At 36.4% G+C, this 23951-nt stretch overlaps 4 protein-coding genes and 1 pseudogene across 6 annotated transcripts in view; 3 read left to right on the top strand and 2 right to left on the bottom strand.

The window, feature by feature from the left end:
- Positions 883-4908, top strand: LOC104719341 (serine-rich adhesin for platelets-like). The gene is made up of 9 exons (XM_010437253.2): positions 883-1126; positions 1263-1330; positions 1429-1861; positions 1953-2162; positions 2276-2707; positions 2881-3156; positions 3249-4439; positions 4520-4547; positions 4632-4908. Exons 1-9 carry the CDS (start codon positions 1009-1011, stop codon positions 4753-4755), a joined length of 2880 nt encoding a protein of 959 aa, XP_010435555.1. The 5' UTR covers positions 883-1008; the 3' UTR covers positions 4756-4908.
- LOC104719340 (sucrose synthase 5-like) lies at positions 4966-10951 on the bottom strand. Of its 3 annotated transcripts, none has more exons than XM_010437251.1 (13): positions 10648-10951; positions 9757-9911; positions 9494-9677; positions 8213-8331; positions 7806-8118; positions 7265-7438; positions 7038-7154; positions 6759-6925; positions 6448-6672; positions 5682-6248; positions 5446-5584; positions 5270-5355; positions 4966-5176 (listed from the first exon to the last, which is right to left on the bottom strand). In XM_010437251.1, exons 1-13 carry the CDS (start codon positions 10864-10866, stop codon positions 5131-5133), a joined length of 2511 nt encoding a protein of 836 aa, XP_010435553.1. In that variant the 5' UTR covers positions 10867-10951; the 3' UTR covers positions 4966-5130. The 3 variants fall into 3 exon arrangements, with proteins under 3 accessions (XP_010435553.1, XP_010435554.1, XP_019086776.1); XM_010437252.1 differs by having other exon boundaries at positions 4966-5173; XM_019231231.1 differs by lacking the exons at positions 9494-9677; positions 9757-9911; positions 10648-10951 and adding an exon at positions 8555-9020.
- LOC104719339 (chaperonin CPN60, mitochondrial-like) lies at positions 12003-13546 on the top strand. The gene is made up of 5 exons (XM_010437250.2): positions 12003-12152; positions 12499-12555; positions 12711-12841; positions 13059-13150; positions 13333-13546. Exons 2-5 carry the CDS (start codon positions 12524-12526, stop codon positions 13417-13419), a joined length of 342 nt encoding a protein of 113 aa, XP_010435552.1. The 5' UTR covers positions 12003-12152; positions 12499-12523; the 3' UTR covers positions 13420-13546.
- LOC104719338 lies at positions 16377-17872 on the top strand (annotated as a pseudogene).
- LOC104719337 (microsomal glutathione S-transferase 3) overlaps positions 22859-23951 on the bottom strand; it is a 2106-nt gene continuing 1013 nt past the window's right edge. Inside the window, exons 3-4 of the mRNA XM_010437248.1 lie at positions 23692-23864; positions 22859-23141 (exon numbers count right to left, since the gene is read on the bottom strand). Coding sequence (XP_010435550.1) covers positions 23060-23141; positions 23692-23864 — 255 coding nt within the window. The 3' untranslated portion in view covers positions 22859-23059. The remainder of the gene's footprint in view (positions 23142-23691; positions 23865-23951) is intronic.

Here is a 23951-nt window from a genome sequence, read left to right as displayed (position 1 = left end):
CCAAGTTTTGGAAGAAACATCAAAACACAAATTTGACGTCAATTATGCAAACCAAGCATCATCAATGGACTATAATGTCCACTCATCAATGTAAACTTAGAAATCTTGTAAACAGATCTACATTTTTATGTTGGACTGGATAATCAAATCCATAATGTTTTTGAAATTCAACTCTACAAATGTACTAACTTTTTGTTTTTGATATCAACTCTACAAGGCTATTTCTATACTATCAAACAACTTCATATCAAATATTTGATCATCAAAAAAATATGGCACGAATGTTTTGCCTCTCTACATTGTTGACTCTTTCTATGTCAACTTACTTCAGTGCCTTGTGGTCACAAAGCGTCAATATCACTTGTATGCAGAAGAAACACTGTTTATTTCCAAAAACCAAACCCAACAAAATGCAATACGATAATCTAAAAGTTAATTTGATAAAACTTATTTTGCAAATGAACAAAACCCTCTTTTTAAGCCACATATCTTGCTTTTGTTGTCTCCCTTTTCCAATAACGAAAACAGGACAAGAAAATATGTAGACAAAAAAAATTAGTATTTCTTTTCATAATTTAGTTTGGCCAAGAATTATATAACATGCATTCTCCACTTAAGAATTTTAAAAAGATATATCAGTAATTTTACAAAGAACTTAAAAGGAAAAAAATCATCCACATGTATAATAAAGGTCATGAGATGTCCTAATATTTTTTTTTTTAATTAAAAAAAAAAAAATTGTTTCCCAAAATTCGTAATAATTGTTTTTATTTTTTTTTCCATAATTTATTTTATAAAAATGACCTTTTTTTTTTTTTTTTTGGGTCACCAAATAGCTTTCATTAAATAGAAATAGAGTTTAAACAAAAGAAAAAAAAAAAAAAAAAAAAAAAAAATGACCTCTTTAAATCATAAAACCCTAAACCTTTTTCGATTCTCAGAGTAAACTCTCCATCGTCTTCTTCGCACTCGTCTGCTTCCAATTTCAAGTCTATTTTTCGTATAACAATGACTAATCGCGAAGATACTTCCTCACCGGAGATTCGCTGCGTCTTTGTAGAAACCAACCTCGACACTTGTCTCGCGTTACCCGTACATAAAGATGAAATCATCTCCGATTTCAAAGGTAAAGAACCCAACAAAACAAAACAAATTCATCACTGAATCGGCTTACTCAATCAATCAAATCCCTGGTGATGTTAATTTTCGAATTACCTTATTACTGCGTTTCTCTGATTTGTTTTGGTTCTTGGTTTTAATAGACAAATTACGCAAGGAGCATAAACAAGCTTTCCCAGAAATTGGAGAAATTAATGTTTCTGCGTTGAAGGTATTTTTTTTTTTTTTGTTCATATACGTTTTTTTGTTTGTTGTTGTTAGCAAACAAGTAATTGATTGAGTGGTTTTTTTTTTTTTTTTTATTCTCAGATTCAACGACGAAGAAAGTTTTATCATTTCTCAGAATCTATGAATGTGTATAAGGCTTTTTATGGGATTAGTAAAAACTGGTTTATGTATGTTGATGCTGTAAGAGTTGACAAGGGTGAGGTCCTGACTATAATGGCTGCTGATGATAATCGTTCATTGGTTGACAAGGAGAAGGAGATTGCTAATGGTTCACTACTTGTTGATGGTATGCATACTACGGATTTGGTTCTTTACCAAGGTTTAGAAACCCAAGTAGTTGAGAGGAAGACGAGGAAGAGGAAGATTACAAGTTCGGATGAGAAAACTAGTCGAAAGAAATCCAAGGTTGATCTTATTCAATCTGCTGTTGATACAACCGAGTTATCCAAGGTTGCCTCTCAATCTTGTGTTGTTTCACCAAGAGAAAAGCTAGATGGTGTTCTTATGGGAACAGGTAACCTCTGTTTTGATTGTTATGGAATGTAGTAGTTCTTCAGAGTGTTGGTTCATTTACCTTTGGTTGTGTAATATCTGATGTTCTGTAGACATTGTAAGCGGCGAGAGAAATGGCGTTAGTATGGGAGAGAATCAGCAAACTTCTGATGCGGACAGGCTATTGGAAGAGAAAATTCCCACTGTCAACTCAGAGCTTGTAGATGGGCATACCAGGGGTGAGATGGAGGATGTGCCAGACAATCAAACTGTTAAAGAAGCTCTAGAAAAGCTAGATGATCTTACGGGAGCAATAGAACAAGGTAAATTCCTTTTTTTTTTTTTTTAAACTAAGGTTGAAGTTTGGGATCTTTTATTAGTTGTATGGAGAGATATGGTAGGCTTACCCTTTGATGAAATTTCTGAGTTTCAATAGATACTGAAAAGAGAGGAGATATTGCCGATATAGTCATGATTGACCAAGAGAAGGATCTTCCACCTCCTTCAGAACTTGTAGATGGACAGATTACATCACAAGATGATGAAAGAGGTGAGGGAAGCAGATTGACTCCAAGTGCTGTCGATAATGTTCAAACTGCTGAAATGGTGACTTACGTTGAAAACCAGTTGGAAGCTAGCAGTAGTTTGACAACTGGTCTAGCTGCAGAGAAGAAGAGAAAGCGAACAAAGAGCTCAAAAGATCACATCAATCAGCCTCCTGTTACTGCTGCTACCGCTACTGCTACTGATAATACTACAGCTTCAAGAGAAATTGTGAACGAGATAAATGGACTACCTGGAAATGTAGTACGTGTTGATGCTACTTCTGAATCTTATCCAATCCCGAGAAGAGGAAATCTTGGCAAAGGTAATTTCAGTTCTTCACTGGATTTAGTCATTCTCTGCAATCAGATCTCAGGGAGTTTTTATTATTAACTCATAAATTCATGATGTTATTACTGATTTTTGATTGATTTTTGCTATCCTCTAAGATTACATCGGAAAATTCTATCAACTCATATGATATTATTGTTTGTGTAGAAAATGAGATGGGTGAGAAGATTAATGAAGATGTGGGAAGCGCAAAAGCTAAACCAAGTTCTGTAGATAATATCCAGACCGATAATTTGGTGAGCTACCCAGAAAGTGAGTTGGAGGTTAGCAGTGGTTTGACAACCGGTCCAGCTACAAAGAAGAAGAAAAAGCAAAAGAAGTCCTCAAAGGATCGCATCAATAAATCTACTGCTACTTCTGAATCTATTTCAATCTCGAGAGGAGAAAAGCCTGCCGATACTCTTGTAGACGCAATACAAAATGGTAATTTGGTTTCTTGGTCGAGTATAGTTCTTTATAATTATTTGTCACGGGGAGTATCTATTAATTATCTCATAATTGGTGAATATTTGTAGAAACTGAGATGGGTGACAAATTTGTCAACAAGGTGGGAAGTAGCGAAGCCACACTTATCGATGCTGATAAAATACAAGATGCAAATAATCTAGAAGTTGCTAGTTTGACGAGCACCCCGACTGCCTTGGACCACATTCCGAAATTTACGGATGAAAACACATCTCGTGAACATGAAGTTTCTATGGAAAAAGGTGAAATAGATGCTGATAAGGCTAAATCCGTGAAGTCTACTAAGAAGAAAAGTTCAAAAAAGGTGAAGACCCCAGCTAAAGAAGACACTCTGGTAGATTCTGGTGCACAGAATGTTGTAGATGGAGAGGGGGCTGAGAATGTTATCAGAAATGTTTTAGATTCTTTGCATCAAAGGAACGAAGTGGAGGAAAATCTAACCAAAAGTGAGAAGAAATCAAGCAAGAGATCGAAGAAGAAAGACTCTTGGAACTTTGTGGAGGAGGTCGAAGTAATAGAGTCTTTGCAGCAAAAGAACGAAGCTGCAGAAAATATTGAAATAAGTGGGAAGAAATCAAGCAAGAAATCAAAAAAGAAAGACTCTTTGAACACTGTGGAGGTTGAGGCCCAAGTACTGTCAGTTGAGGTAAACGATGCTGCTCAGGTTGAGGCTTCTTCCATCGACAGCCCAAAAGACACTGATGCATCATTCACGCCAGCTAAGAAGAATACTGAGAGCAATGCTTCACAGTTGAATAAGATTGTTGAGGCCGACGATACTAATGAGGATATCAACCGTTCCATGCAAACTCTAAAAGAGAACGTTGATATGGGAGACAATTTTGGCTCTAGCCAAAAGGATAATATTGGTGGTGGGGGTAACAAGAAAGATCAAGTGGCTGGTAGAACTAAATCTAAAAAAGAGAAGAAAAGCCTTGATGGTTCCATTGATGGTGCAATGAAACAAAAAGGCGCAGTCAACAAAAAGAAGGAAGCTGTGAAGAAATGCTCTACCCCGGCCACAGTGAACAAGAGTAAGATGAATGTCAACACGAAGAAAGAAGTTGTGAAGAAAAGCTCTAACTCAGTCACAGCGAACAAGAGTAAGACGAATTTCTTTAAGGATGCCGAGATGTCAGAGGATGAATCTAAGACAACTTCGCATGATTCCACTAAATCTCCATCAAATAATTCATCAGATAATGATAGTGATGTAACTTCTTCTATGTTTAGGAAGCAAGGTATTTGATCAGTCCGAATATAACATTGATCACACCTTCTCTCTACCAAATATGCTAATTTTGATTCTTGATATCAACAGGAAACAATCTGGTTGGAGGGACAAATATGTAAGTGACCAGTTAACGACATTATTGTCAATTGTAGATACACATACTATGGTCATAAACCTCTTTGCCCGTCTTGTGAAACAGGTTTTCGGGGAGCCTGCAAGATATCTTAAGAAGCTCAAAAAGTTACAAGGTGGCGAAACTTACAGCTTCTCAATCACAACCCGAAGAATTCGTGGATTTTGTCCCAGATAGCCAATTCAACTAAGTTTTATCTACTATCCATCCTTTTGGATCCAATTTTGACCAAAACCTGAAAAAAGATGCTTAATCTTCCAATCACGGTTTTGCTTTTTCTATGTAATATTGGTACGCTGCTTCTTCTCTGACATTTTATATGTTAATCAGGAGTACTTCAACATGTTAAATCAGTAATCACCTATAATCTTCACGAAGATTGATGGTAAAAAATCAAATATGTTTTGTGTTTGTTTCCTTTTATTTGAATGTGTAATCACACAACTTGGGTGGTTACATATATAATGAAACTATTGTACGATACAAATAGATATAAGAACTGAAACATTAACAGGGTTTGGACACTTCATTAGTTCTGATATGAGATGCACTTTTGGAAGTTAACTTAAGCACCAAACAACCTGAAACTTAATCGTGACTGTGTTCTCCTGCTGTCAAAACAAAACAAAAATAAACAAACAGTTATAACATTAATGTATATGCAATCTGGGGTGTTTCTGAATAATTGTTGCATGTAACTTTACCCTTTAGCTGATGATGGTTTCACCAAAGGCTTTGGAGGAGGAGGCGGAGGCTGAGGTATATCACTCAATATGGGTATAGTTTTCACCTGTTCCAAGCAAAAATATGGTAAAAGAAAACATTTATGTTTCAAATCACACATATATATGAAACCAAAAAAATGACTAAATTATTTTACCAAATTCCGATATTGAAGATTGTAGAAAGAATGGATATATCTTTGCTTTGCTAGTTTCTGATCTTTGTTCAAATGTCTCCAGTAGCTATATGTACTCCCCATGTTTATCACTCTATTTGCATATATTTTCCATGTGTAGCTGCACATATATAATCATAGAATTATAAATATAACTATCTTGTGATGCTTAGAGGCTTAAAGCGTAACCCAAAATAGACAGTTCTATTTATATATACCATTCGTTTATGCGCTGAAGCCCTTCACTCGAAACTCTGTTCCAGTAGTTAGGATCGATATTGCATTTCTCAAAGAAATCAACAATGTTATCGCTTGATTCTTCTCCATTGCTCGGGTCAATGTGGAAACCAGAGACACCATCCACAATAATCTCAGCAGGACCACCTTGGTTTGTTGCAAATGTGACCAAGCCACAGCTCATGGCTTCAATGACAGTAAGACCAAAGGCTTCATAATGCGCAGGCTGCACAAAAGCACCTCTTGTATCTGCGATACATCGGTAGAGTTCACCATTTCTTGTTCTATCTGTTTGAGCTGCGACCCATCTAAACTGACCCTTGAGTTGGTATTTCTCGATCAGAAAATGTATCTTTGTGATCTCTGAGATCTCTTCCCTGTCTTTAGACTTGGTAGGGTCAAAGAATCCTCCAACAATCACAAGGTTGACCAAGCCTCGTAGCCTCTTGTTCTTGGCATACCACTCAGTTAATCCGGTTAAGTTTTTTACAACGTCAAGCCTTGCCATTGAGAAGATGATCGGTTTCTTCTTGTCCATCAAACAACCACTTTTGTTCGTAACAAAAATATCGGTTAGTATTTTGAAATAAACATAGATACCAGTTATATAACATATTATTTTAAATATTATATGTAAACGCAAAGGCATAAATAAACAGTTAACCACTACTTGAAACCGTATAGTAGTATTATGGATATGTAATGACTATGAAAAGTGAAAAAAGGGAATAGAGACGTTAGACGTACATGTGTTCATCATTCTCATTTTGGCTAAACAAGAGTTCTTCAATGGAAGGATAAAGCTTGGTGAATCTCCGGTCTTTCGCGGTAAAAGGGAAGTATATAGAGTCATCCGCGCCGGGAGCTGCGATGTTAAACCTCGGATCAAAGACATTGATGCCGGAGACAACTCTGAATAGCCCTGGAAGTGTGAAGCTCATGTGGCTCTCGTATTGTCCCGCCCTCTCTTTGCTAACATAAATGAACCAAAACCGGATAATGTGAAACTGTCTCGACTGTCATTAAAAATATTGTCTTAATGAAAAGTATTATTTTACCTTCCAGCAATCTCTTGATAAGTGCTTGCTATGATGAAATCAGCAGAGTTCATAGAGATTAAGTCTGCCGTAAATTGAGATGAGAAATGATATTTAGGATCAAACTCTTTCCATTTGAGGTCCGAGTCTTCATATTTAGTCTTCTCCAAGGCATGTGCAATAGTTGCCTAGATTTTTTTATTTCCACTTTCAGTATATATTTTTTTTATATAAATAAAGACTCATAAATAAATGAGTAATATTGGCATAATTTTACCAAATCAAAAGGTAACAAGTAACCTGAGTAATTCCAAGTTTATTGGCCATGAGTGATGCCACCAAGTTTCCATCCGTATAATTTCCGATAATTAGGTCAGGTTTTCCCTCCAAAATATCCAATATTTTTGTTGTTGCATCCTATACTCATATTATTTGCAATTACAAAAATGAAATTTGTATAGAGAGGACAAAAAGAAGAGAAATTTGGTGAAAAAGTAAATTCTGCCATTGTTATGTATGATTTTTACCTTAGTGAATCTTTCTAGGTAAGGGTAGATATCAAAGCGGGAAACCCAACGACGCAAAATCCCATTCTCTGTTACGAATGGAATTCGAAGAATATTCGAATGTTTGGTACCAAAAATGGGCTCCAATTCTTGGTTGCATTTAGTGTTCTTTGAGTCTGGGATTAATCTTGTCACCTAAAATCAGATTCTTGACATCAATATTGCATTAATCAAGGAAACAACTGTGTATATAAATAATATTAAGAAATACTGTACTACAAAAAGTTCTAGTTTGAAAGGACAACAACTGCAAATTTGGATAAAATTCAAAATTAATAAAAGCATGATGGTTATGAAAGATTCGTAAGAATTTAGTGAGAGTTCCCAAGTCGTTTAAATCTTAACCTCCTAAAGGTTGTGGTACTTAAGAGACTAGTTTGCAACATATATATAGGACACCATTCAACTCTTTATTTTATATAACAAAACTAATGTGAATACTTGGGTTTCATGATCAAGACTCAATTTCATGACAAAGAGAAGTAAATCAAAGAGAACTTACAACGAGAATCTGAGGTTTGAAATTAAGGCCTTGAGAGTTGATTCTGTGAAGCAATTCATCTTCAAGGGCCTTCACTTGGTCAAGAATGTAAACAACCTGACCACCAGTATCAGGCAAACCAAGAACATCGGTTTGACCAAAGTAGCCGTGAACCGAGAAGATGACAACGTTAAAGATTCTAGGAATCCTGGCGAAGAATCGATCAATGTTGCGAGGATCAGGGGCTTGAAGAATCTCCGACAAGATTCTCATTGTCTCCTTAACTCTCCCTGCGCTATCTCCCCATCCTTTCTCAAAACCCCATTCCTTAAATCTGTTTTTGAGTTAAGTCAAAATTAAACCGGTCTTTAACCAACCTATCGGTTAGCAATGTAAATAGTTAAGAGAAGAGGTGTTAAAGGGTTAACCTGAGTTCAAAGGCTTGGAAAGATGTGTCCTTAGGCAGTTCCGATAGGAAAACATCTGCCAAGATCAAACTCATCTCAAGCTTTCTAGCTGTGTTTAGAGTCTCATTCATCATAAGCTTCTGAAATTTATATAACAACATTGACTTATATAAGCTTAAGATATAGGCTTCAAATATTTATTTGTGTTTACGTTTGCATTTACCTTTTTTCCAAATGAATCAAGTTTCTTTCTAACAGAATTATTTTCTTAATTAGTGTAAAGTAAATGCAAACACATAAAAATAATTTTCTAATATTAATTGAAGACGAAAAATGTTTAGGGAATTTTAAAAAATGTATTACCACTCAATCCTAAAATTCCTGTTGGTCGTATTATTCTCGCCGTCTAACGATTGAGATATCTGTTATAGTTTTTCAAATTTTCGTTTTTTATTTTTATTTTGTTGATTTGTTTTTAAGCTGCTTCAGTCGGATCTTAAACTTTTGTTTTTTAGTTTTCGTTGTGATGTTGCGATTTGCCCAATGATGCATAAAATTATGTTATAGAGCGGTTGTATTTGAGTAATCTCCGGCATGTTGTTTTTAAAACCTTAGAAAGAAAGCCTTGAGCGCTGTCGCTTCGTAGTCGATGAACATCACACACGCGCACAATCTCAATTCCACCGTTTCATCATCCCACACACTTGTTAGTCGGATGCGAAGCGGTGGCGCTCAGGGTTTCATTTAAGGTTGCTGGGTTTTACTCATTTACTTTAAGCCGTGAATGATCAGATTTATAGCTATGAGATCTGAGGGCTCCTTTATTTTATTTAATACACATGGAGTGCCATTTGGCCGCCCACGTGGCTAGCGATCCGATAGCTAACACGTGGACCCTTGCTCTGTCGGGTATCCAATAGCTAATACGTGGACTCCTACTCTATCGGGGAGCGATATCNGGGTTAAAAAAAAAAAAAAAAAAAAAATCCAAAAACACTACATACAATAGATTTACTAAAATTCCTAGTTGGCAAATGGACTAGTAATCATGTATAATAAAACCTGTTTTAGTGTTATTTTAGAGTATTTCTCGTATAAATTTATTTTTTTTGAAAAAAAAGTTTAATGTTTTTGAACCACTTGTTGAGGGTGGTATGTTAGGTCTTCATCCTAATTTTCTAAGAAATATGTGTGGTTTCTGTCTATAATTTTTTTCATGAAAAGCAAACGTAAAAAACGAGAATGTACATAAGGTAAAAGAAAAGTCAAAGAAATAGAGGATTTTATGTGGTTAAAAGTAACCTCTCCTTGATGCTCAAGTGACAATAAGTAGTCCACAAGAGACTGCAGGTTATCGTTTAAATGGCCTCCAAGTTTCGAGGACACAAAACTCAACCCGTTTCCTATTGAAGACGACAACGAAAGCTGAGGCAGAGTGAAATCCAACGCACCAAAATCGACCTCCAATGCGTTTTCATCGTTTGCCCTGTTTATAAACTTCTAGTTAGATCATAATGAGATCACGAAAGCGAAAGTATATTTTGGTAAAGAAAAAGAAGAGAGACCAGTTCTCGTCAAAGAGAAGCTCTTTGAGTTTGAGATATTGCGTGCTTGATAAAGCTTCTACCGAGAGATTGGAAGAGTTAACCTTCACGTATTGCCAATTTCCCGGGTTTCCTCTAACCGCAAATGCCACATTTGGAGGAATTACCACTGCCTCCTGTAGTTTCATTCACATTTACAATGCCAAATTTAGCTCACCAAGTGAATTTTCTTTTCAAACCAATGAACCTTAGAGATCATGCAAAAGTGAATAAAAATATATATAACATGCAAAAGTGAATAAAAGTGAATAAAAATATATATAACATAATATGATGATCATGCAAAAGTGAATAAAAATATATATAACATAACTTTCCATCCAAAATGAAGATAAAAAAAGTTAAGTTTGAATATTGGTATACAGTTGTCTAATGTACAAAATATTCTATGGCTTTTGATTTATATATTAGATTTGTCGTTTAAATCATTTTTAATCTTATACATTTCAGTATATTTATTATTTATCTTAAGATATTGATTATATTGGATGACATGTGAAATTTAATTATTAAAAAAATGTAATTTACATAAAATGAAATAGAAATGGTACTGTTATTCATGATATATCGTACCTTACAAATACTCCTAATTTTGATAATATATATAATTTCATATTATAAGATAGCTAAATAAAAACTTACCTACACAAAGCGTGGATAATAATCATTATAAAATATTCTACCAAAAAAAAATAATCATTTAAAAATATATAATAATTAATTAGACAATATGACCATCTATTGCAAAGTTATTTTGAAACAGAAATCCATAAACCTTCATTCTTCAATACTTTATTAGAAAAATATTCAAGTCGCCATTTGGAAAAAATCTTATAAAACAAATGGTAAGACCTGAGTGAAGCACAAGATCTTGCCAAGATCGCCTTCCATGACTCGCCTTCGTTGCGTTACATCATTGATAACAATCTCCATCTCATCTATCAACTGGTTCAGTTTCATCACCCTCCTGCCTTTCTCTATGTACTTCTCGAGACAACGTTTTATGTTCCCGCGGTTTTGTCCCATCGTTTCTGGGATCCCATTGCCTAACGATCCAGATGTTTTTTCCATAGCGTTACCTACCTTGAGACAAAACACAAGAAGGATAAACTAAACGCGGGTTTTCGCGTTGGTTTTGATTGATTTCGTACGTATTGGCAGCTTTGTCTATACTTTTATAGGAGATCTAAGGTATGAAGATACGACATATCTTTGTGGATATGTTATTGTGTGTGGGTCATATACCTTTCGTTTTAGCAAGGTCATGTTTTGTCCTGCAACTAATTAATTTGGCTTTCGCTTCTTTGTTTGTGTCTTTAGAAGAGAACGATTCAAACCAAAGGCAATGTTACAAATACATTATTTGCCATACGGGACAATTTAGAATTAATTTCTTTTATAATATAATCGTAATTTAGTAAGGGTAAAGAAATTGAAACATCCCATCCAATCTCATTTGCATTGGATGGGATGTTTAAAAGTCATGGTTTATTGACACATATTAATCAATGTGATTAATAAACTAACATAACTGCATAATCAATTTTATGTTTTAAAACATGATTCAACTTATTTCTACAACCAAACTATGGTGTCTGAAGTCTCTCAATAACTTTATGCTAGAAATCGATTTTTCTCAGGTGTCGCAAGAAATATTTCACAACTTTGTCGAATTTTCACATTCGAGAAAAGTGATTCATCAGTTATATATTAGAACTAAAGGCTTGAAAAAAGTATAAACTAATAGTAATTAGTTTATGTATAAAGTAAGGTGGTCATGTAGTTAATCGAGCGAATGTGATACACATAGTTAACGGGCACGAAATCACTTTTGGAGAAGCGGTCTCATCCATGGGAAGTCTTTGATACCAAAGCAAAACCACTCGTTAACGAAACGATTCCTCAATCAAATGAGTCAAGTGTGATAGCTGTGTCACAGGGAATCGTCTCAAAGTCGAACCACGTCTAATTATTATTATTTTTTTTCTTTTTGTCACAGGGGAGTCAAAACCTTAAGTTATACCAAGAAATACAAAATAATAATACATGTATTAGAGCATGGCCATTGCACATCCCACTAGGATGTCTTTTGTTTTTTTATTATTTAAGTGAAAAAAAAATAATGTTTTAATTGTGAATTTTGCCAGATCTGTGTCTCTGCCGAGATCATTTTAGATACTCAGAGACACGGTAACGTGTCAAAATTTCAGTGGCTACGTTTTGTTTTGGTTTCTTTTGTTTTTTTTTTCTCTTTTCTTTATTTGCTCCTCTGTCTGTCGAAACGAAACGACGAAAGCAAATATCGATTTATCAAAATCGACATCTTCTTCTTCTCCGATTCTGCTTACTTCTTCTAGGTAAGAATTTTTTTTTTTGTATCAACAGTCGAACAAGAATTGTGTTTCGACTTTGGTGTTGAGATTGATTAATTGATTGTCTGCTTTGTGAGGTTTGCTCTGTATTGATACTAATCACTGTGTTTAGTTTGTGTTTGAATTCGATTGAAGTTTTGAAATTGCTAGGGATTTAGTTAGAATGATGGGTTTGTCTCGGTAGCTGATGGGTTTGTCTCTTTCAGAGATGAGCCAAACAAATGGTGTGGTTCTATACTCTTATAATATGCTTTCTTGAAATGGAAATTATCGACACTGCTAAGTTAACTGATTAAGCTTGTTTTATCTGGTTTTCTAATGATCGAATTAGATGGCTCTTCAAGCTACTGAGAGAGATGTTTATGAGTTCTTCTCCAAAGCGGGCAAGGTTAGTGACTTTGTTCTTTTCTACTTTGTTTTTGATTTCTCTTTCTGCTTCTGCTTGTTAAGGCCGTAGAAAGGTTGGCTACTTTGTTTGGGATAGAAACGCTTTGGGTATGTCATATTCTGCATATTCAGGTTGGCTATTATTGTCTTGTTTAGGAGTCGTTTACTAGTTCTACAACAACTTGTGACAGTTGCCAAAAGCACTGAGTTCAAAGACAAAATCAAGAACGTTGGTGCCAGTCTTGTCAAGCAGGTTGCAAATGCTACTAATGATGTTGTTGGTGATGGTAAGTTATTCACTTTGATTGAAAATTCTTGGCTCTTAACTTGATTTCGTGTTCTGTCTTGTTTGGTTCTGCTATTGTGTTGTGTCTTGTTTGGTTCTGCTATTGTGTTGTGTCTTGTTTGGTCTATTGTGTTGTGTCTTGTTTGGTTCTGTTTTTATTAAGTGTTGTTTGGTTCTGTTATTGTTTGTGTTGTTTGGTTCTGCTTTTGTTTGTGTAGTTTGGTTATGTTCTTATTTGGTCAAGGATGAGATCGTTCTTGATGGTAATGACATTGAGCTTGTGTCAAGGTCATGCGCTTTGATCAACCAGGTACGTACTACTCTCTTGTGTGTTAGATAGGTGACATTGTTTTGGGTTGATGCTTGGATTTTGTATTTACATCTACGGAATGGTTCATAAGCTCTGGGCAAGTGTGCATAGTGTTTTGGATATTTTAGGCTTTCAGTGATAGGGAGATTTGTAATTTGATAATGGTTATATTGTATGTGCAGAAATGTCACGTAAAGAAGAAGGATATCAGGAAGTTTCTTGATGGTATCTATGTCAGCGAGAAGAGCAAGATTGTTGAAGAGGAATAGTTTTTATCAATCATCATAGCTCCATTGTCTCTATTTTTGAATGTTAGTTTCTGTGTTATGGATTAATGTTCAGTTTCTGTGTTATGGATTAATCATCATAGCTCCATTTTCTCTATTTTTCAATGTTCAGTTTTGTGTTGAGTTTGGAATCAAGACACCCATATTTAGGGATGACTAATGAGAGGATAAAAACTAAAAACTATGGGATGAAGAGATTAATATTATTTTTAATATTATTAAAAGTTAAAGACACTAATTTGAGGATGTGCAATGGGTTTTTTAATATTATTTTAATATTATAACATACAAAGGTCTTTCAACAAAACAAAAAGTTTTATTCTATATTTAGTAGAGGCCGAGGAAGAGCAAAGGAAGTTCCAAAAGCAGAGATTAAGATGAAGTAAGGGATCTAAAACTGGCCCATACAAATTCGTTTCCTTTGGTTAAGACAAGCCACTATATATTTTGTTTATTATTTTCAGTTATTTATGCAGCGGCCAAGAGAATAATGATCTTTAGTATTTGAAGCTATCTTGTCGTCGTATGTAAGATCATCTTTAACAGAATTGAAGGATCCTTCTGTGAGAATATTTATGTCTAGAGCTAAAAATAACCAAACTGGTTATTTTGTTTCTTTATGAAACTCTAACTCTCAATATATTTTTAATACAACCATTTGCTTATACTCAATTCTAAAATCAGTATAACTAACTAACCCCATCGAACGTTTTATTAATTTCCAACTGATTGTTAACATTTTTTATTTCCACAAAAGATTGTGGAAAATACATAGCACATAATAATATTGTATGATTGTTGACCAAAAATAAGTTAGATGTATTATTATTATTAGATGAGGACCTGTCCAATGTACAGGTTTAAAGTTTTATAAATGAAATTAAATTTATTAAAATTTGTTGTATCTTGTATATAAATTTTATTTTTGTTATAATACACTGTTTTATATCTATTTACAAATCTTTTATGTATGTTACTATTAAAAATATATTTTTTACAGCTAAATGTACTTTTGTATGTTACAAAAATATTCTTTATCACCATCTAGAAACTGTCTATATAAATACATTAAGCCAAGTATATTACTTTCACTTCTGCATAGTTTTTTAATTACTAAAATTGTTGGCTCAAAAAATTTTGAATAAAAAATATATTATATAATATACTAATCAATGATGTATCATCACAATAATGTATGACCACCATGGAGAAAAAATCGGCTCCGCCTTCATCTCTTATGGAGGAACCTTGCGTCCAACCTCCTCCACCATAGAAAGAACTTTGGCTCCGCCTTTCTCCCTTGGAGAGATAACCTTGCGTCCAATCTCCTCCACCTTCCTCCCTTGCGGAGATAACTTTGTGTCCAACCTTCTCTACCATAGGGAGAACCTCGGCTCTGCCCTCTTCCTATGTGGAGAAAATATGTTCACGTCTTTTTGCTATCTCAAAATGGCTTGTAACGACAACCAATGAAAGTAAAAACAATTTTCTAACTTCACAAAAAAATCTTTTGATAGTAACTAATGTTAAATTTCCCAATGTATTCGTGATAGTAACTATGCCAAAGTGAAAGTAAAATAGTTGGCTTAATGTGTTTATAGATAACATAATATACTAATCAATGATGTATATTCACAATAATGTATGACCGCCATGGAAAAAATATCGGCTCCGCCCTCATCCCTCATGGAGAGAACCTTGCATCCAACTTTCTCCATCATGGATAGAACCTTGGCTCCGTCTTCCTCCCTTGCAGAGATAACCTTGCGTCCAACCTCCTCCACCTTCCTTTGTTGGGTAGATAACCTTGTGTCCAACCTTTTCTACCAAAGAGAGAGGCTCTGCCCTCATCATGTGTGGAGAGAAAATGTTCACGTCTTTTTGCTATCTCAAAATAGCTTTCTCCGACGACCAATAAACGTCAAAACCTTTTTCAATCGTCACAAAATCTTTTGATAGTACCTAATGCTAAATTTCTCAATGTATTCGTGGAAGTGTCTTCGACACACCGTGATGTAGCCTCTGTCTCTATAACGCTTCAACCGCCACATTGTTTAGTGAGCCCATGTCTACTCTCAGTCCATGGGCCCACCTTCCCAAGTGGGCCCTACATCTATTCCCGGCTTGTGGACCAACTCATATTCGATGGCCGGTTTGTTACGTCTGGGAGTCTTTAAAAACTTGATTACCGATCTTACAAATCAACAAAAGATATTTTCTTGTGTTTTGTCCTCACTCGCACAATTTCGATAATCACTTCCAGAAAGGTCACCCATCATGAAGTCCTCTCAAGACCCTTGACTGAAAAAACAAGGAATACCAACATGCTTGTATTGCAACTATCCAGACAACACTAAACGCTGACACTGTTTTCGTCACCCTCTTCCCAAATTTCAACGTGGCATTGGAAGACCCTCAAATATATTAGAACATGCAAATTCAGCTGCAAATCACAGGAGCTCCACAAATTGGAAACACGTATGCAGCAACGCTTCACCATCAAATGGCGTATAGAGTCCAAAATCATGCAATGGACTTAAGTCTCCCTAGAGACACTGAAGATGCGCTACTCATACAATTGGAATCCCAGCATAGCCCGTCGTGCATCCATATTCCTAGACAGATTCCTAGAGATGAGCTTGTCAAGTTGCTTCCAGAATCATGGGTTACCAATTACGAAAAGCTCCATGACCGTAGCACCCCAATACAATCGGTGGACTCTTCTATTCATAGGAGAAAAGATGGAGCTGTAGAAATTGCTTTTAAGCAACAAGAAGAAAAGTCAAGACCAACAGCANGTGGGCCCTACATCTATTCCCGGCTTGTGGACCAACTCATATTCGATGGCCGGTTTGTTACGTCTGGGAGTCTTTAAAAACTTGATTACCGATCTTACAAATCAACAAAAGATATTTTCTTGTGTTTTGTCCTCACTCGCACAATTTCGATAATCACTTCCAGAAAGGTCACCCATCATGAAGTCCTCTCAAGACCCTTGACTGAAAAAACAAGGAATACCAACATGCTTGTATTGCAACTATCCAGACAACACTAAACGCTGACACTGTTTTCGTCACCCTCTTCCCAAATTTCAACGTGGCATTGGAAGACCCTCAAATATATTAGAACATGCAAATTCAGCTGCAAATCACAGGAGCTCCACAAATTGGAAACACGTATGCAGCAACGCTTCACCATCAAATGGCGTATAGAGTCCAAAATCATGCAATGGACTTAAGTCTCCCTAGAGACACTGAAGATGCGCTACTCATACAATTGGAATCCCAGCATAGCCCGTCGTGCATCCATATTCCTAGACAGATTCCTAGAGATGAGCTTGTCAAGTTGCTTCCAGAATCATGGGTTACCAATTACGAAAAGCTCCATGACCGTAGCACCCCAATACAATCGGTGGACTCTTCTATTCATAGGAGAAAAGATGGAGCTGTAGAGATTGCTTTTAAGCAACAAGAAGAAAAGTCAAGACCAACGGCTTTCTGCACAGAAATCAATATAATTACTCCTTTTGAAGAAGCTCAAACTTTGGAAAACCATCCACGTTTAGATGGTGTTCCAATCTCATCTTTTGATTCGCTGGGAGATCCCATTTACTCTTTTCAAGATGAAAAGGGCCACAAATTCTTTGATGTTTGTGATTGCCAACACTGCCAGATGAATAGTTCTGATGATGATGACACCCCAAGGCGAAGGAGAAAAAAGAAAACTACACAACAAACCCTCAAAGAACGATTTGAGTCTGGAGACACACAAGTTGGCCTTCTCGGAGAACCAAGTGGCAAGAATTTTGAATACTATGTATTGTATTCAGGTGGCTCAACTCCCACAACACCTGACAAAGAAGAGGTACAACTAAGTTACATGTTCGGACCTCCATCACAGCAGGATTCACCATTTCCATCCAAAGAGTTTGAAGAAAACAATATAAAACACTCATGGAAAATCCGGAATCCAAATGTTAAGAACCCAGATGGCTCAGTAAAGCAGATCAGCGCCGCAGAAGCAACTTTGAACTGGCAGTCGGAGAACGCCACAACCCAAAACTATCTCCTAAGCCAGATTGACAAAAAGGTAACCATCATGGACATTTCCATAAAAGAACTCACCAAAAAGATAACCTCTCTCCACCAAGAACTTCTCCACCTTGCAACTACTGTCTCCATAAACTCTCCCCTCATGTCCCAAAAAGAGTCTGAGCTAAAGTCCCTTAAAGCTCAGCTAAACTCCTTACAAAACCAACCCAAAACCCAACCTCCAATGCCATATGATCTTTTCACACCATACCCCATCTACACACCACCTTACACAGCCCAAACACAACCTTTATCTTTTTCTCAAGACCCAAGTATTTTCGGAGCATCCTCCTTCTTACCAACAAAAGTTGTTTATGAACAACAGTCTACCAAAAAGAAAAAGCCAATAGAAAAAAGAACAGGGAAGAAAGCCATACTTGAACCACCCAAACCTTTGACCGAGACATCAAAATCTCAAGATCAACCCGAAACCAGCAAAGCGCAATTCATGGTGGAGCGTGCTAATCCAATCACTGTTTTTCTTAAGAAGGTTGTAAAACGAGAAAAAAGTTTTTCTCAAGAAAGTATGATGAAAAAGACGCCAATAAAAGATTAAAATGATGAGGTCATAATCCCAACTTTTATGATGGCCTCACCGGCTGTGGTTGAAGAAGACGTAGAAAGTGAAGGTGGAAACGTATATGAAGAAACTCAAGAAACTGGACGAAATCAGACAGAAGGAAATCTGCGGTTTAATACAGAACCACATAAGGGTTTTTCTTTTGATGATGTTCCCCCTTCAAAATGGCGCGACAAAGTATATGAGATGCATGCATGGCTAACAGAACAACAACTCAACCCAGGAGCCATTTTGCCTATATCGATTGATAAACTGGTGGCTAAATTCCAAGGACGTCTCAGGCAATGGTGGATAAGCTTAGGCCAATATCGACAATTACAAATCCGACAATCTCCAACAATCGATGCCTTGGTGGGACACATCCACAATGAATTTCTCGGCACATGGGATCATTATACTATCCAAGCCAGAGAAGAGTACCTTAGCATGAGATGCTGCTCCTTCAAGAGGAAGGATCTTGAAAGACATTATGAGCGAATGTCAAAGAGATTTTATGCCCTAAATGGGATATATTACGTCAACCTCAAGCAGACGTACCTGAATTCACTTCTAGAACCACTTGGAAATGAAATGTCAAGGATATTGTCTCTCAAAAATATGCCTCTCAACCAAGCTTCACTTGGAGAAATATATCAAATTTCTCTGGCAGCCCTTGAAAAGCTATGCAACCACCAGAAGTTTTTTAAACAGTTTCAAGAACAAGGAAAGCTTCTAGGAAAAGCATGTGATCGGCCAGAACTCAATATCAAATGCAGAGACAAGAGATGCCATTGTTCTACAAGTCATGGAAAAGAAAAGAGCTACAGAAGCAAGTGGCAGAAGAATCATCCAAAGCTATCTTCTAGAAAGAAATGGAAATTCTTCAGGAAGAAAACTCAAAGAGGTTTCAAAAAATCAGATAGATGTTACATCTGCAAGAAGAAGGGACATTATGCGAAACAGTGTCCTAACAAGAAGAAGAGAGACAACCTCCTTGGCTACTTGGCACAAGTTGAAGATATTGATGACTCAGATATTGAATCCATCTTTTCCGTTGATGATGAACCAACTGATGATACAGTTCTTGCAATGGGTATGGAATTAGAAGATGAATCTTCAGAAGAGGATACTGGAGATGAAAGCGATAGAGACGACCAGTTCATGTTGTTTGACCTCTACACATTCGATTTCTGCAAAGTAGAGCAATCACATCAAGAAGAATTGGTGTATCTAATCCAACCATCTCCAAATGCCAAGATCCACATCTTCCCAAACAAGTATGATAAACCAATACCGGTCATTGCCTATTTTGACACTGGAGCTGCTTCATCCATCATCAAACCAGACCTCCTCCCAGCCTCACATTGGAATTCATGTTCAGTCGCTTTCAAAGCAGCCAACGGCCAGATATTTCATATCTCTCTTATCAGCAAGCCAATTTACATCCAATTTTTCCCCGGATACATGATTAAATCAAAGGTATATGGTTCTGAACTTCCTGGAAAGGACTTTATATTTGGATTTGACATCCTTCATAGTCTACGGAGAGTTTCGTGGCACCCGAAAGGTCTCAAACACAAAAATCAGTTGCTACCTTGGACAACGGTGTCTCATCTATACCCTATGGAGATGCTTAATCCCATAAAAGAAGAAATAGCAAAGACATCTTGCGCCACCTCTCATTCGGAGTTTCTCACAAAGTGCTCATCTCCTTTATGGAAGAATCCAGATTTCTTCATATCCTTACCTTTCAAGAAGAATGAAGATATCAACCCAACTAAAGCAAGTCACCCAGGAATGAACCCAGATCACTACAATCTTGCACTCGAAGAGATTGACCAACTCCAAAAAGAAGATCTCATTGAGAAGACCACTTCACCTTGGGCATGCGAAGCATTCTACGTCAACAAACGGGCTGAACAGGTGCGAGGAAAACTCAGATTGGTCATCAACTATCAACCACTCAACCATTTCCTTGCCGATGACAAGTTTCCTTTGCCAAAGAGAGAAGTGTTATTCCAAAAACTCCCGCAAGCACAAATCTTCTCCAAGTTTGACTTAAAAGCAGGATTTTGGCAGCTTGGAATCAAACCAGAGGACAGATCAAAGACGGGATTTTGTGTACCAGATCGTCATTACCACTGGAAAGTCATGCCTTTTGGACTAAAGGTAGCTCCTTCATTATTCCAAAAAGCTATGATCAAGATATTCGAGCCTATCCTCCCAAATGCGCTGGTGTATATCGACGATATTCTGCTATTCTCGCCAGACATAGATTCCCACACTTCATTATTGGCAAAGTTCCACAGTATCGTACAAAAATACGGTATTATGCTATCAGAAAAGAAAATGGTGATCAGAGATTGATTTTCTGGGAATGCACATATCCAAGATAGAATACTACCTCCAACCTCACATTGCCACCCAACTCAATTAGTTTCCAGATGAACGACTATCTTTCAAGCAAGTCCAACAGTTTATGGGGATCGTCAATTATATGTCGGATTTCATTCATGGTCTTGCAAAACAAAGATCGGTTCTCTCTGCTCAACTCAAGAAAGATGCCCCTCCTTAGAGCCAGAAATGCACAGAAGCAGTAAAAGAATTGAAAAAAATTTCCACAACCTTACCAGCACTAAAAATCCCAGCAAAAGGAAAAAGAATTCTGCAGACGGACGCAAGTGATTGCTATTGGGGAGCAATACTCTTAGAAGAAGACGAGAAAGGGAAAAGACATATATGTGGGTATAAAAGTGGAGTCTTTAAAGATAGCGAAAAACACTACCATTCTACTTACAAGGAGATACTCGCTGTCAAAAGAGGAATAGAAAAATTTGAGTTTCATTTGGTGGGCCAACATTTCCTCATCGAGATGGACATGTCATCCTTTCCAAAAATGATTCAGTTCAAGCAGAATGTACTACCACAAGCTCAATTACTCAGGTGGGCAAGTTAGTTTTCCCAGTGGAAATTCGATGTTAAACACATCAAAGGAAAAGACAACTTCCTCCCAGATTTTCTTTCAAGAACTCAGCGTCAAATCTCGACAATAGTACCCATGATATACACCCTCAGTCCAGACAATCCAACAGAAAATAACCTGCGAAAAAAGATTGCCGATATGCCGCATGGAATAAGAGAATCGTTACTTGACAATGTATTGATCTACAGAGGGATTGAGACACTACATGGTTTCCTAAAGCTTTATATACACCGATATGGTCTTGATCAGGGTCCACTTCTTGGCTTCCCTTACCACCCGGCCTATCCCTTCCTCACCACCATCCATATGAACCCTGCTCATTATGGCCGGTTTCCTATAGAAGCATACCTCCTACTTTGGTACATGGCAGATCTTTACACTATTGCAGTCCTCATCCACAAAAGTCAACTGCTCCAGTACTTGGCGAAATGCATACTGACTAGACGAAATGCGCATTACAAATTACTGTACAAGTGGCTCATATTATTCCATGATGTTACCTGGTGGCAAGAACATGTTCGTGCACAGCCTGAGTTGGATATACTTGTCACGTTCAGGATCACTACAATCCAAGAAGAACAAGACGGGAAAATCATTATCCTAAAGAAATATGATGCGAAAGTTGAGACAAGCTACAATAATGATGCTTTTGCCTCGGGAAACTTCCATCAACGCGCAAAGCAAATTGCATTATTGAATGGATTTAATGAATCTGAAGTTGACCCTAATCTTCTTTGTCCTCACACAGCACACTGGCAAAACACACACGTCTACCCGCTAGGATTCGCTGAAGAAATACAACAAGTGTTAGCAGGCTTTCATGATCAGTACGCATGGCCACAATCAAATCCAGATCATCCGGTCTACAGAGTTGAAGGGAAAAAATACAAGATAAAGCGATACATTCCAGGCCAAAAGATCTACGTCACAGAAGTCGTCTCAGACAGTGAAGAAGACGACAACAGATAAGATAAACGTCGCCTCTCTTTTGGAGACAGGGGGAATAAATAATAAGTGTGTGATATATGATAGTGAAGTATATGGTTATGAGAGAGTTGAATAAATAGAGAGTTGTAAAATAAAGCATAAAAATATTTTAAGGAATATTCTATGTAATATTCCCTAAGACTTGTAATATAAATACTAAGGCTTGGTGAAAAGTTTCATTCAAGCTAAGCTTAAGTGAGTGAGTTTGAGTAATAGTTTTAAGAGTTCTTGTAACCTTTTGAGTGTTTCAATAATAAAGTTTATCCCCTTGTATAAAGATATTTCTTATATACTTACATAATCTTTTTCTAAATACTTGCTAAACACTTACCATTGAACATAATTGATAGTGGTTCTATCTTTTGGTTTTAGTTCGTATTATTTTTTTTTTATATGATTTCATTGGAAGAAGTTTTGGGAGGTGATGATAATTTCCCCAGATGATCAATGTTGATTATACTGAGCGAATTATGTTTCTCTCTGTCAGAGAGATTCCAAGCCTATTTTCTGATCCCTTTCACTCGCTTTAAAAAAAAAAAAATCAAAATCAAAATCGATTTCATAGTTATTTTTTTCACATGTTTAGATGGAAGTGAGGATTATTTCCCCAGATGATCGAAACTGAACAAACTGAGCGATTGATTTCTCTTTTTAGAGAATATCCAAGCCTTTTTTCTGATCCATCTTTTTAGAACTTTAAAATTTTCAAGAACAATTAAGATTGTATAATTCGCATACATTATGTTCTTGTGATATTTAGTTTAGAAAATCCTGAGTTTGTATGATTAAGATTAATTTAGATACAATGTTATAAGGAATATACTCTCCATAAAGCTTATTGCTCCATGACATAAGCAAATTTAACACAACTTAAACGTGACATTGTATATCGACAAATTCCAAGGTTAGGTGACATTGTAAAACCATTGCAAGGTATATGTTACAAAAATCATAAAATCAAAGTGTGCAGCCACAAACAAGCATTAAACTTACAAAGACAGGCTAGGCTTGGCCGCGAAGCAAGGTGATAGCAAACGAGATTGTGCAAACGGCCAGTCCTAGCATAGCTAAGAAGCCATATTTCCTGCAGAACAGAGGTAGAGAGAGTTTATAAACATGCCTAACTACTAAACTTAGGTTTATTGGAGAATCAAATGCGAATCGTATGAAAACATTCCCCTGTTGAAAATTCTATCTGTAAGTGTCATAACAATTAACTAGAGAGATTCTCTTGTCGGCTAAATAGAAGTTTAAGTTATTCCACAAACTTTAATTTAAGTAACCTTTGAGAACTTGGAAGTGTTTCAGATTCAATGTTTGCATGATGTTGATGTATAAAGACATAAAAGAACTTATCCATCACAGTGAAAAAAACACCTCCTTCAACAGTAACGAAAATTCCAGTAAAACACCAAAAGCAACCAAGTCAATGATCATGTTCGTTGTAACACACAAAGATAACATAAACCAAAGAATCTCACATCTACAAATACTAGCTTTTGCAGTTTTGTTTCCTTCAGTACTGTTTCTACTCTACTCTACTCTATTAGCTTATGTGGGAACCAATCTATTGAGACGATTTAGATAGAACTCGAATGACTTGTTAAAAACATAAAAGAAGATTAAGAGCAAACCCGATAGTGAGACGATTCTTAGGATCACCAGTAGAATAGCCTTTGAAGTAAAAGAATCGGCTAACGTTGTACAGCAAGCCAAGACATGCACAGATACAAGGATGCTTCATCCCACCAAGTATCATAAGTAAGAAATACATTGGCATCATCTCCAATGAGTTCTGATGACCTCTCTGCAACAACCCACAAATTTAGTTTCCAATTAAAAGAACTCATCACATCTCAAAAAAAAAAAAAAAAAAAAAAAAAAAAAAAAAAAA

The sequence above is a fragment of the Camelina sativa genome, chromosome 10 (assembly GCF_000633955.1).
Source record: "Camelina sativa cultivar DH55 chromosome 10, Cs, whole genome shotgun sequence".
NCBI lineage: Eukaryota > Viridiplantae > Streptophyta > Magnoliopsida > Brassicales > Brassicaceae > Camelina > Camelina sativa.
This window is presented reverse-complemented; position numbering and strand designations above follow the sequence as displayed.

Coding starts and splice junctions, on each gene's coding strand:
- LOC104719341 (XM_010437253.2), top strand. CDS start 1,009: ATGACTAATCGCGAAGATACTTCCTCACCGGAGATTCGCTGCGTCTTT. Junction 1,862..1,952: donor TGGTGTTCTTATGGGAACAG/GTAACCTCTGTT, acceptor GATGTTCTGTAG/ACATTGTAAGCGGCGAGAGA. Junction 2,708..2,880: donor AAGAGGAAATCTTGGCAAAG/GTAATTTCAGTT, acceptor TTGTTTGTGTAG/AAAATGAGATGGGTGAGAAG.
- LOC104719340 (XM_010437251.1), bottom strand. CDS start 10,866: ATGGAAAAAACATCTGGATCGTTAGGCAATGGGATCCCAGAAACGATG. Junction 9,912..10,647: donor AGATCTTGTGCTTCACTCAG/GTCTTACCATTT, acceptor ATGAAACTACAG/GAGGCAGTGGTAATTCCTCC. Junction 7,439..7,805: donor TCAAACCTCAGATTCTCGTT/GTAAGTTCTCTT, acceptor ATCTGATTTTAG/GTGACAAGATTAATCCCAGA.
- LOC104719339 (XM_010437250.2), top strand. CDS start 12,524: ATGTTTATGAGTTCTTCTCCAAAGCGGGCAAG. Junction 12,556..12,710: donor TCTTCTCCAAAGCGGGCAAG/GTTAGTGACTTT, acceptor TGTCTTGTTTAG/GAGTCGTTTACTAGTTCTAC. Junction 13,151..13,332: donor CATGCGCTTTGATCAACCAG/GTACGTACTACT, acceptor TTGTATGTGCAG/AAATGTCACGTAAAGAAGAA.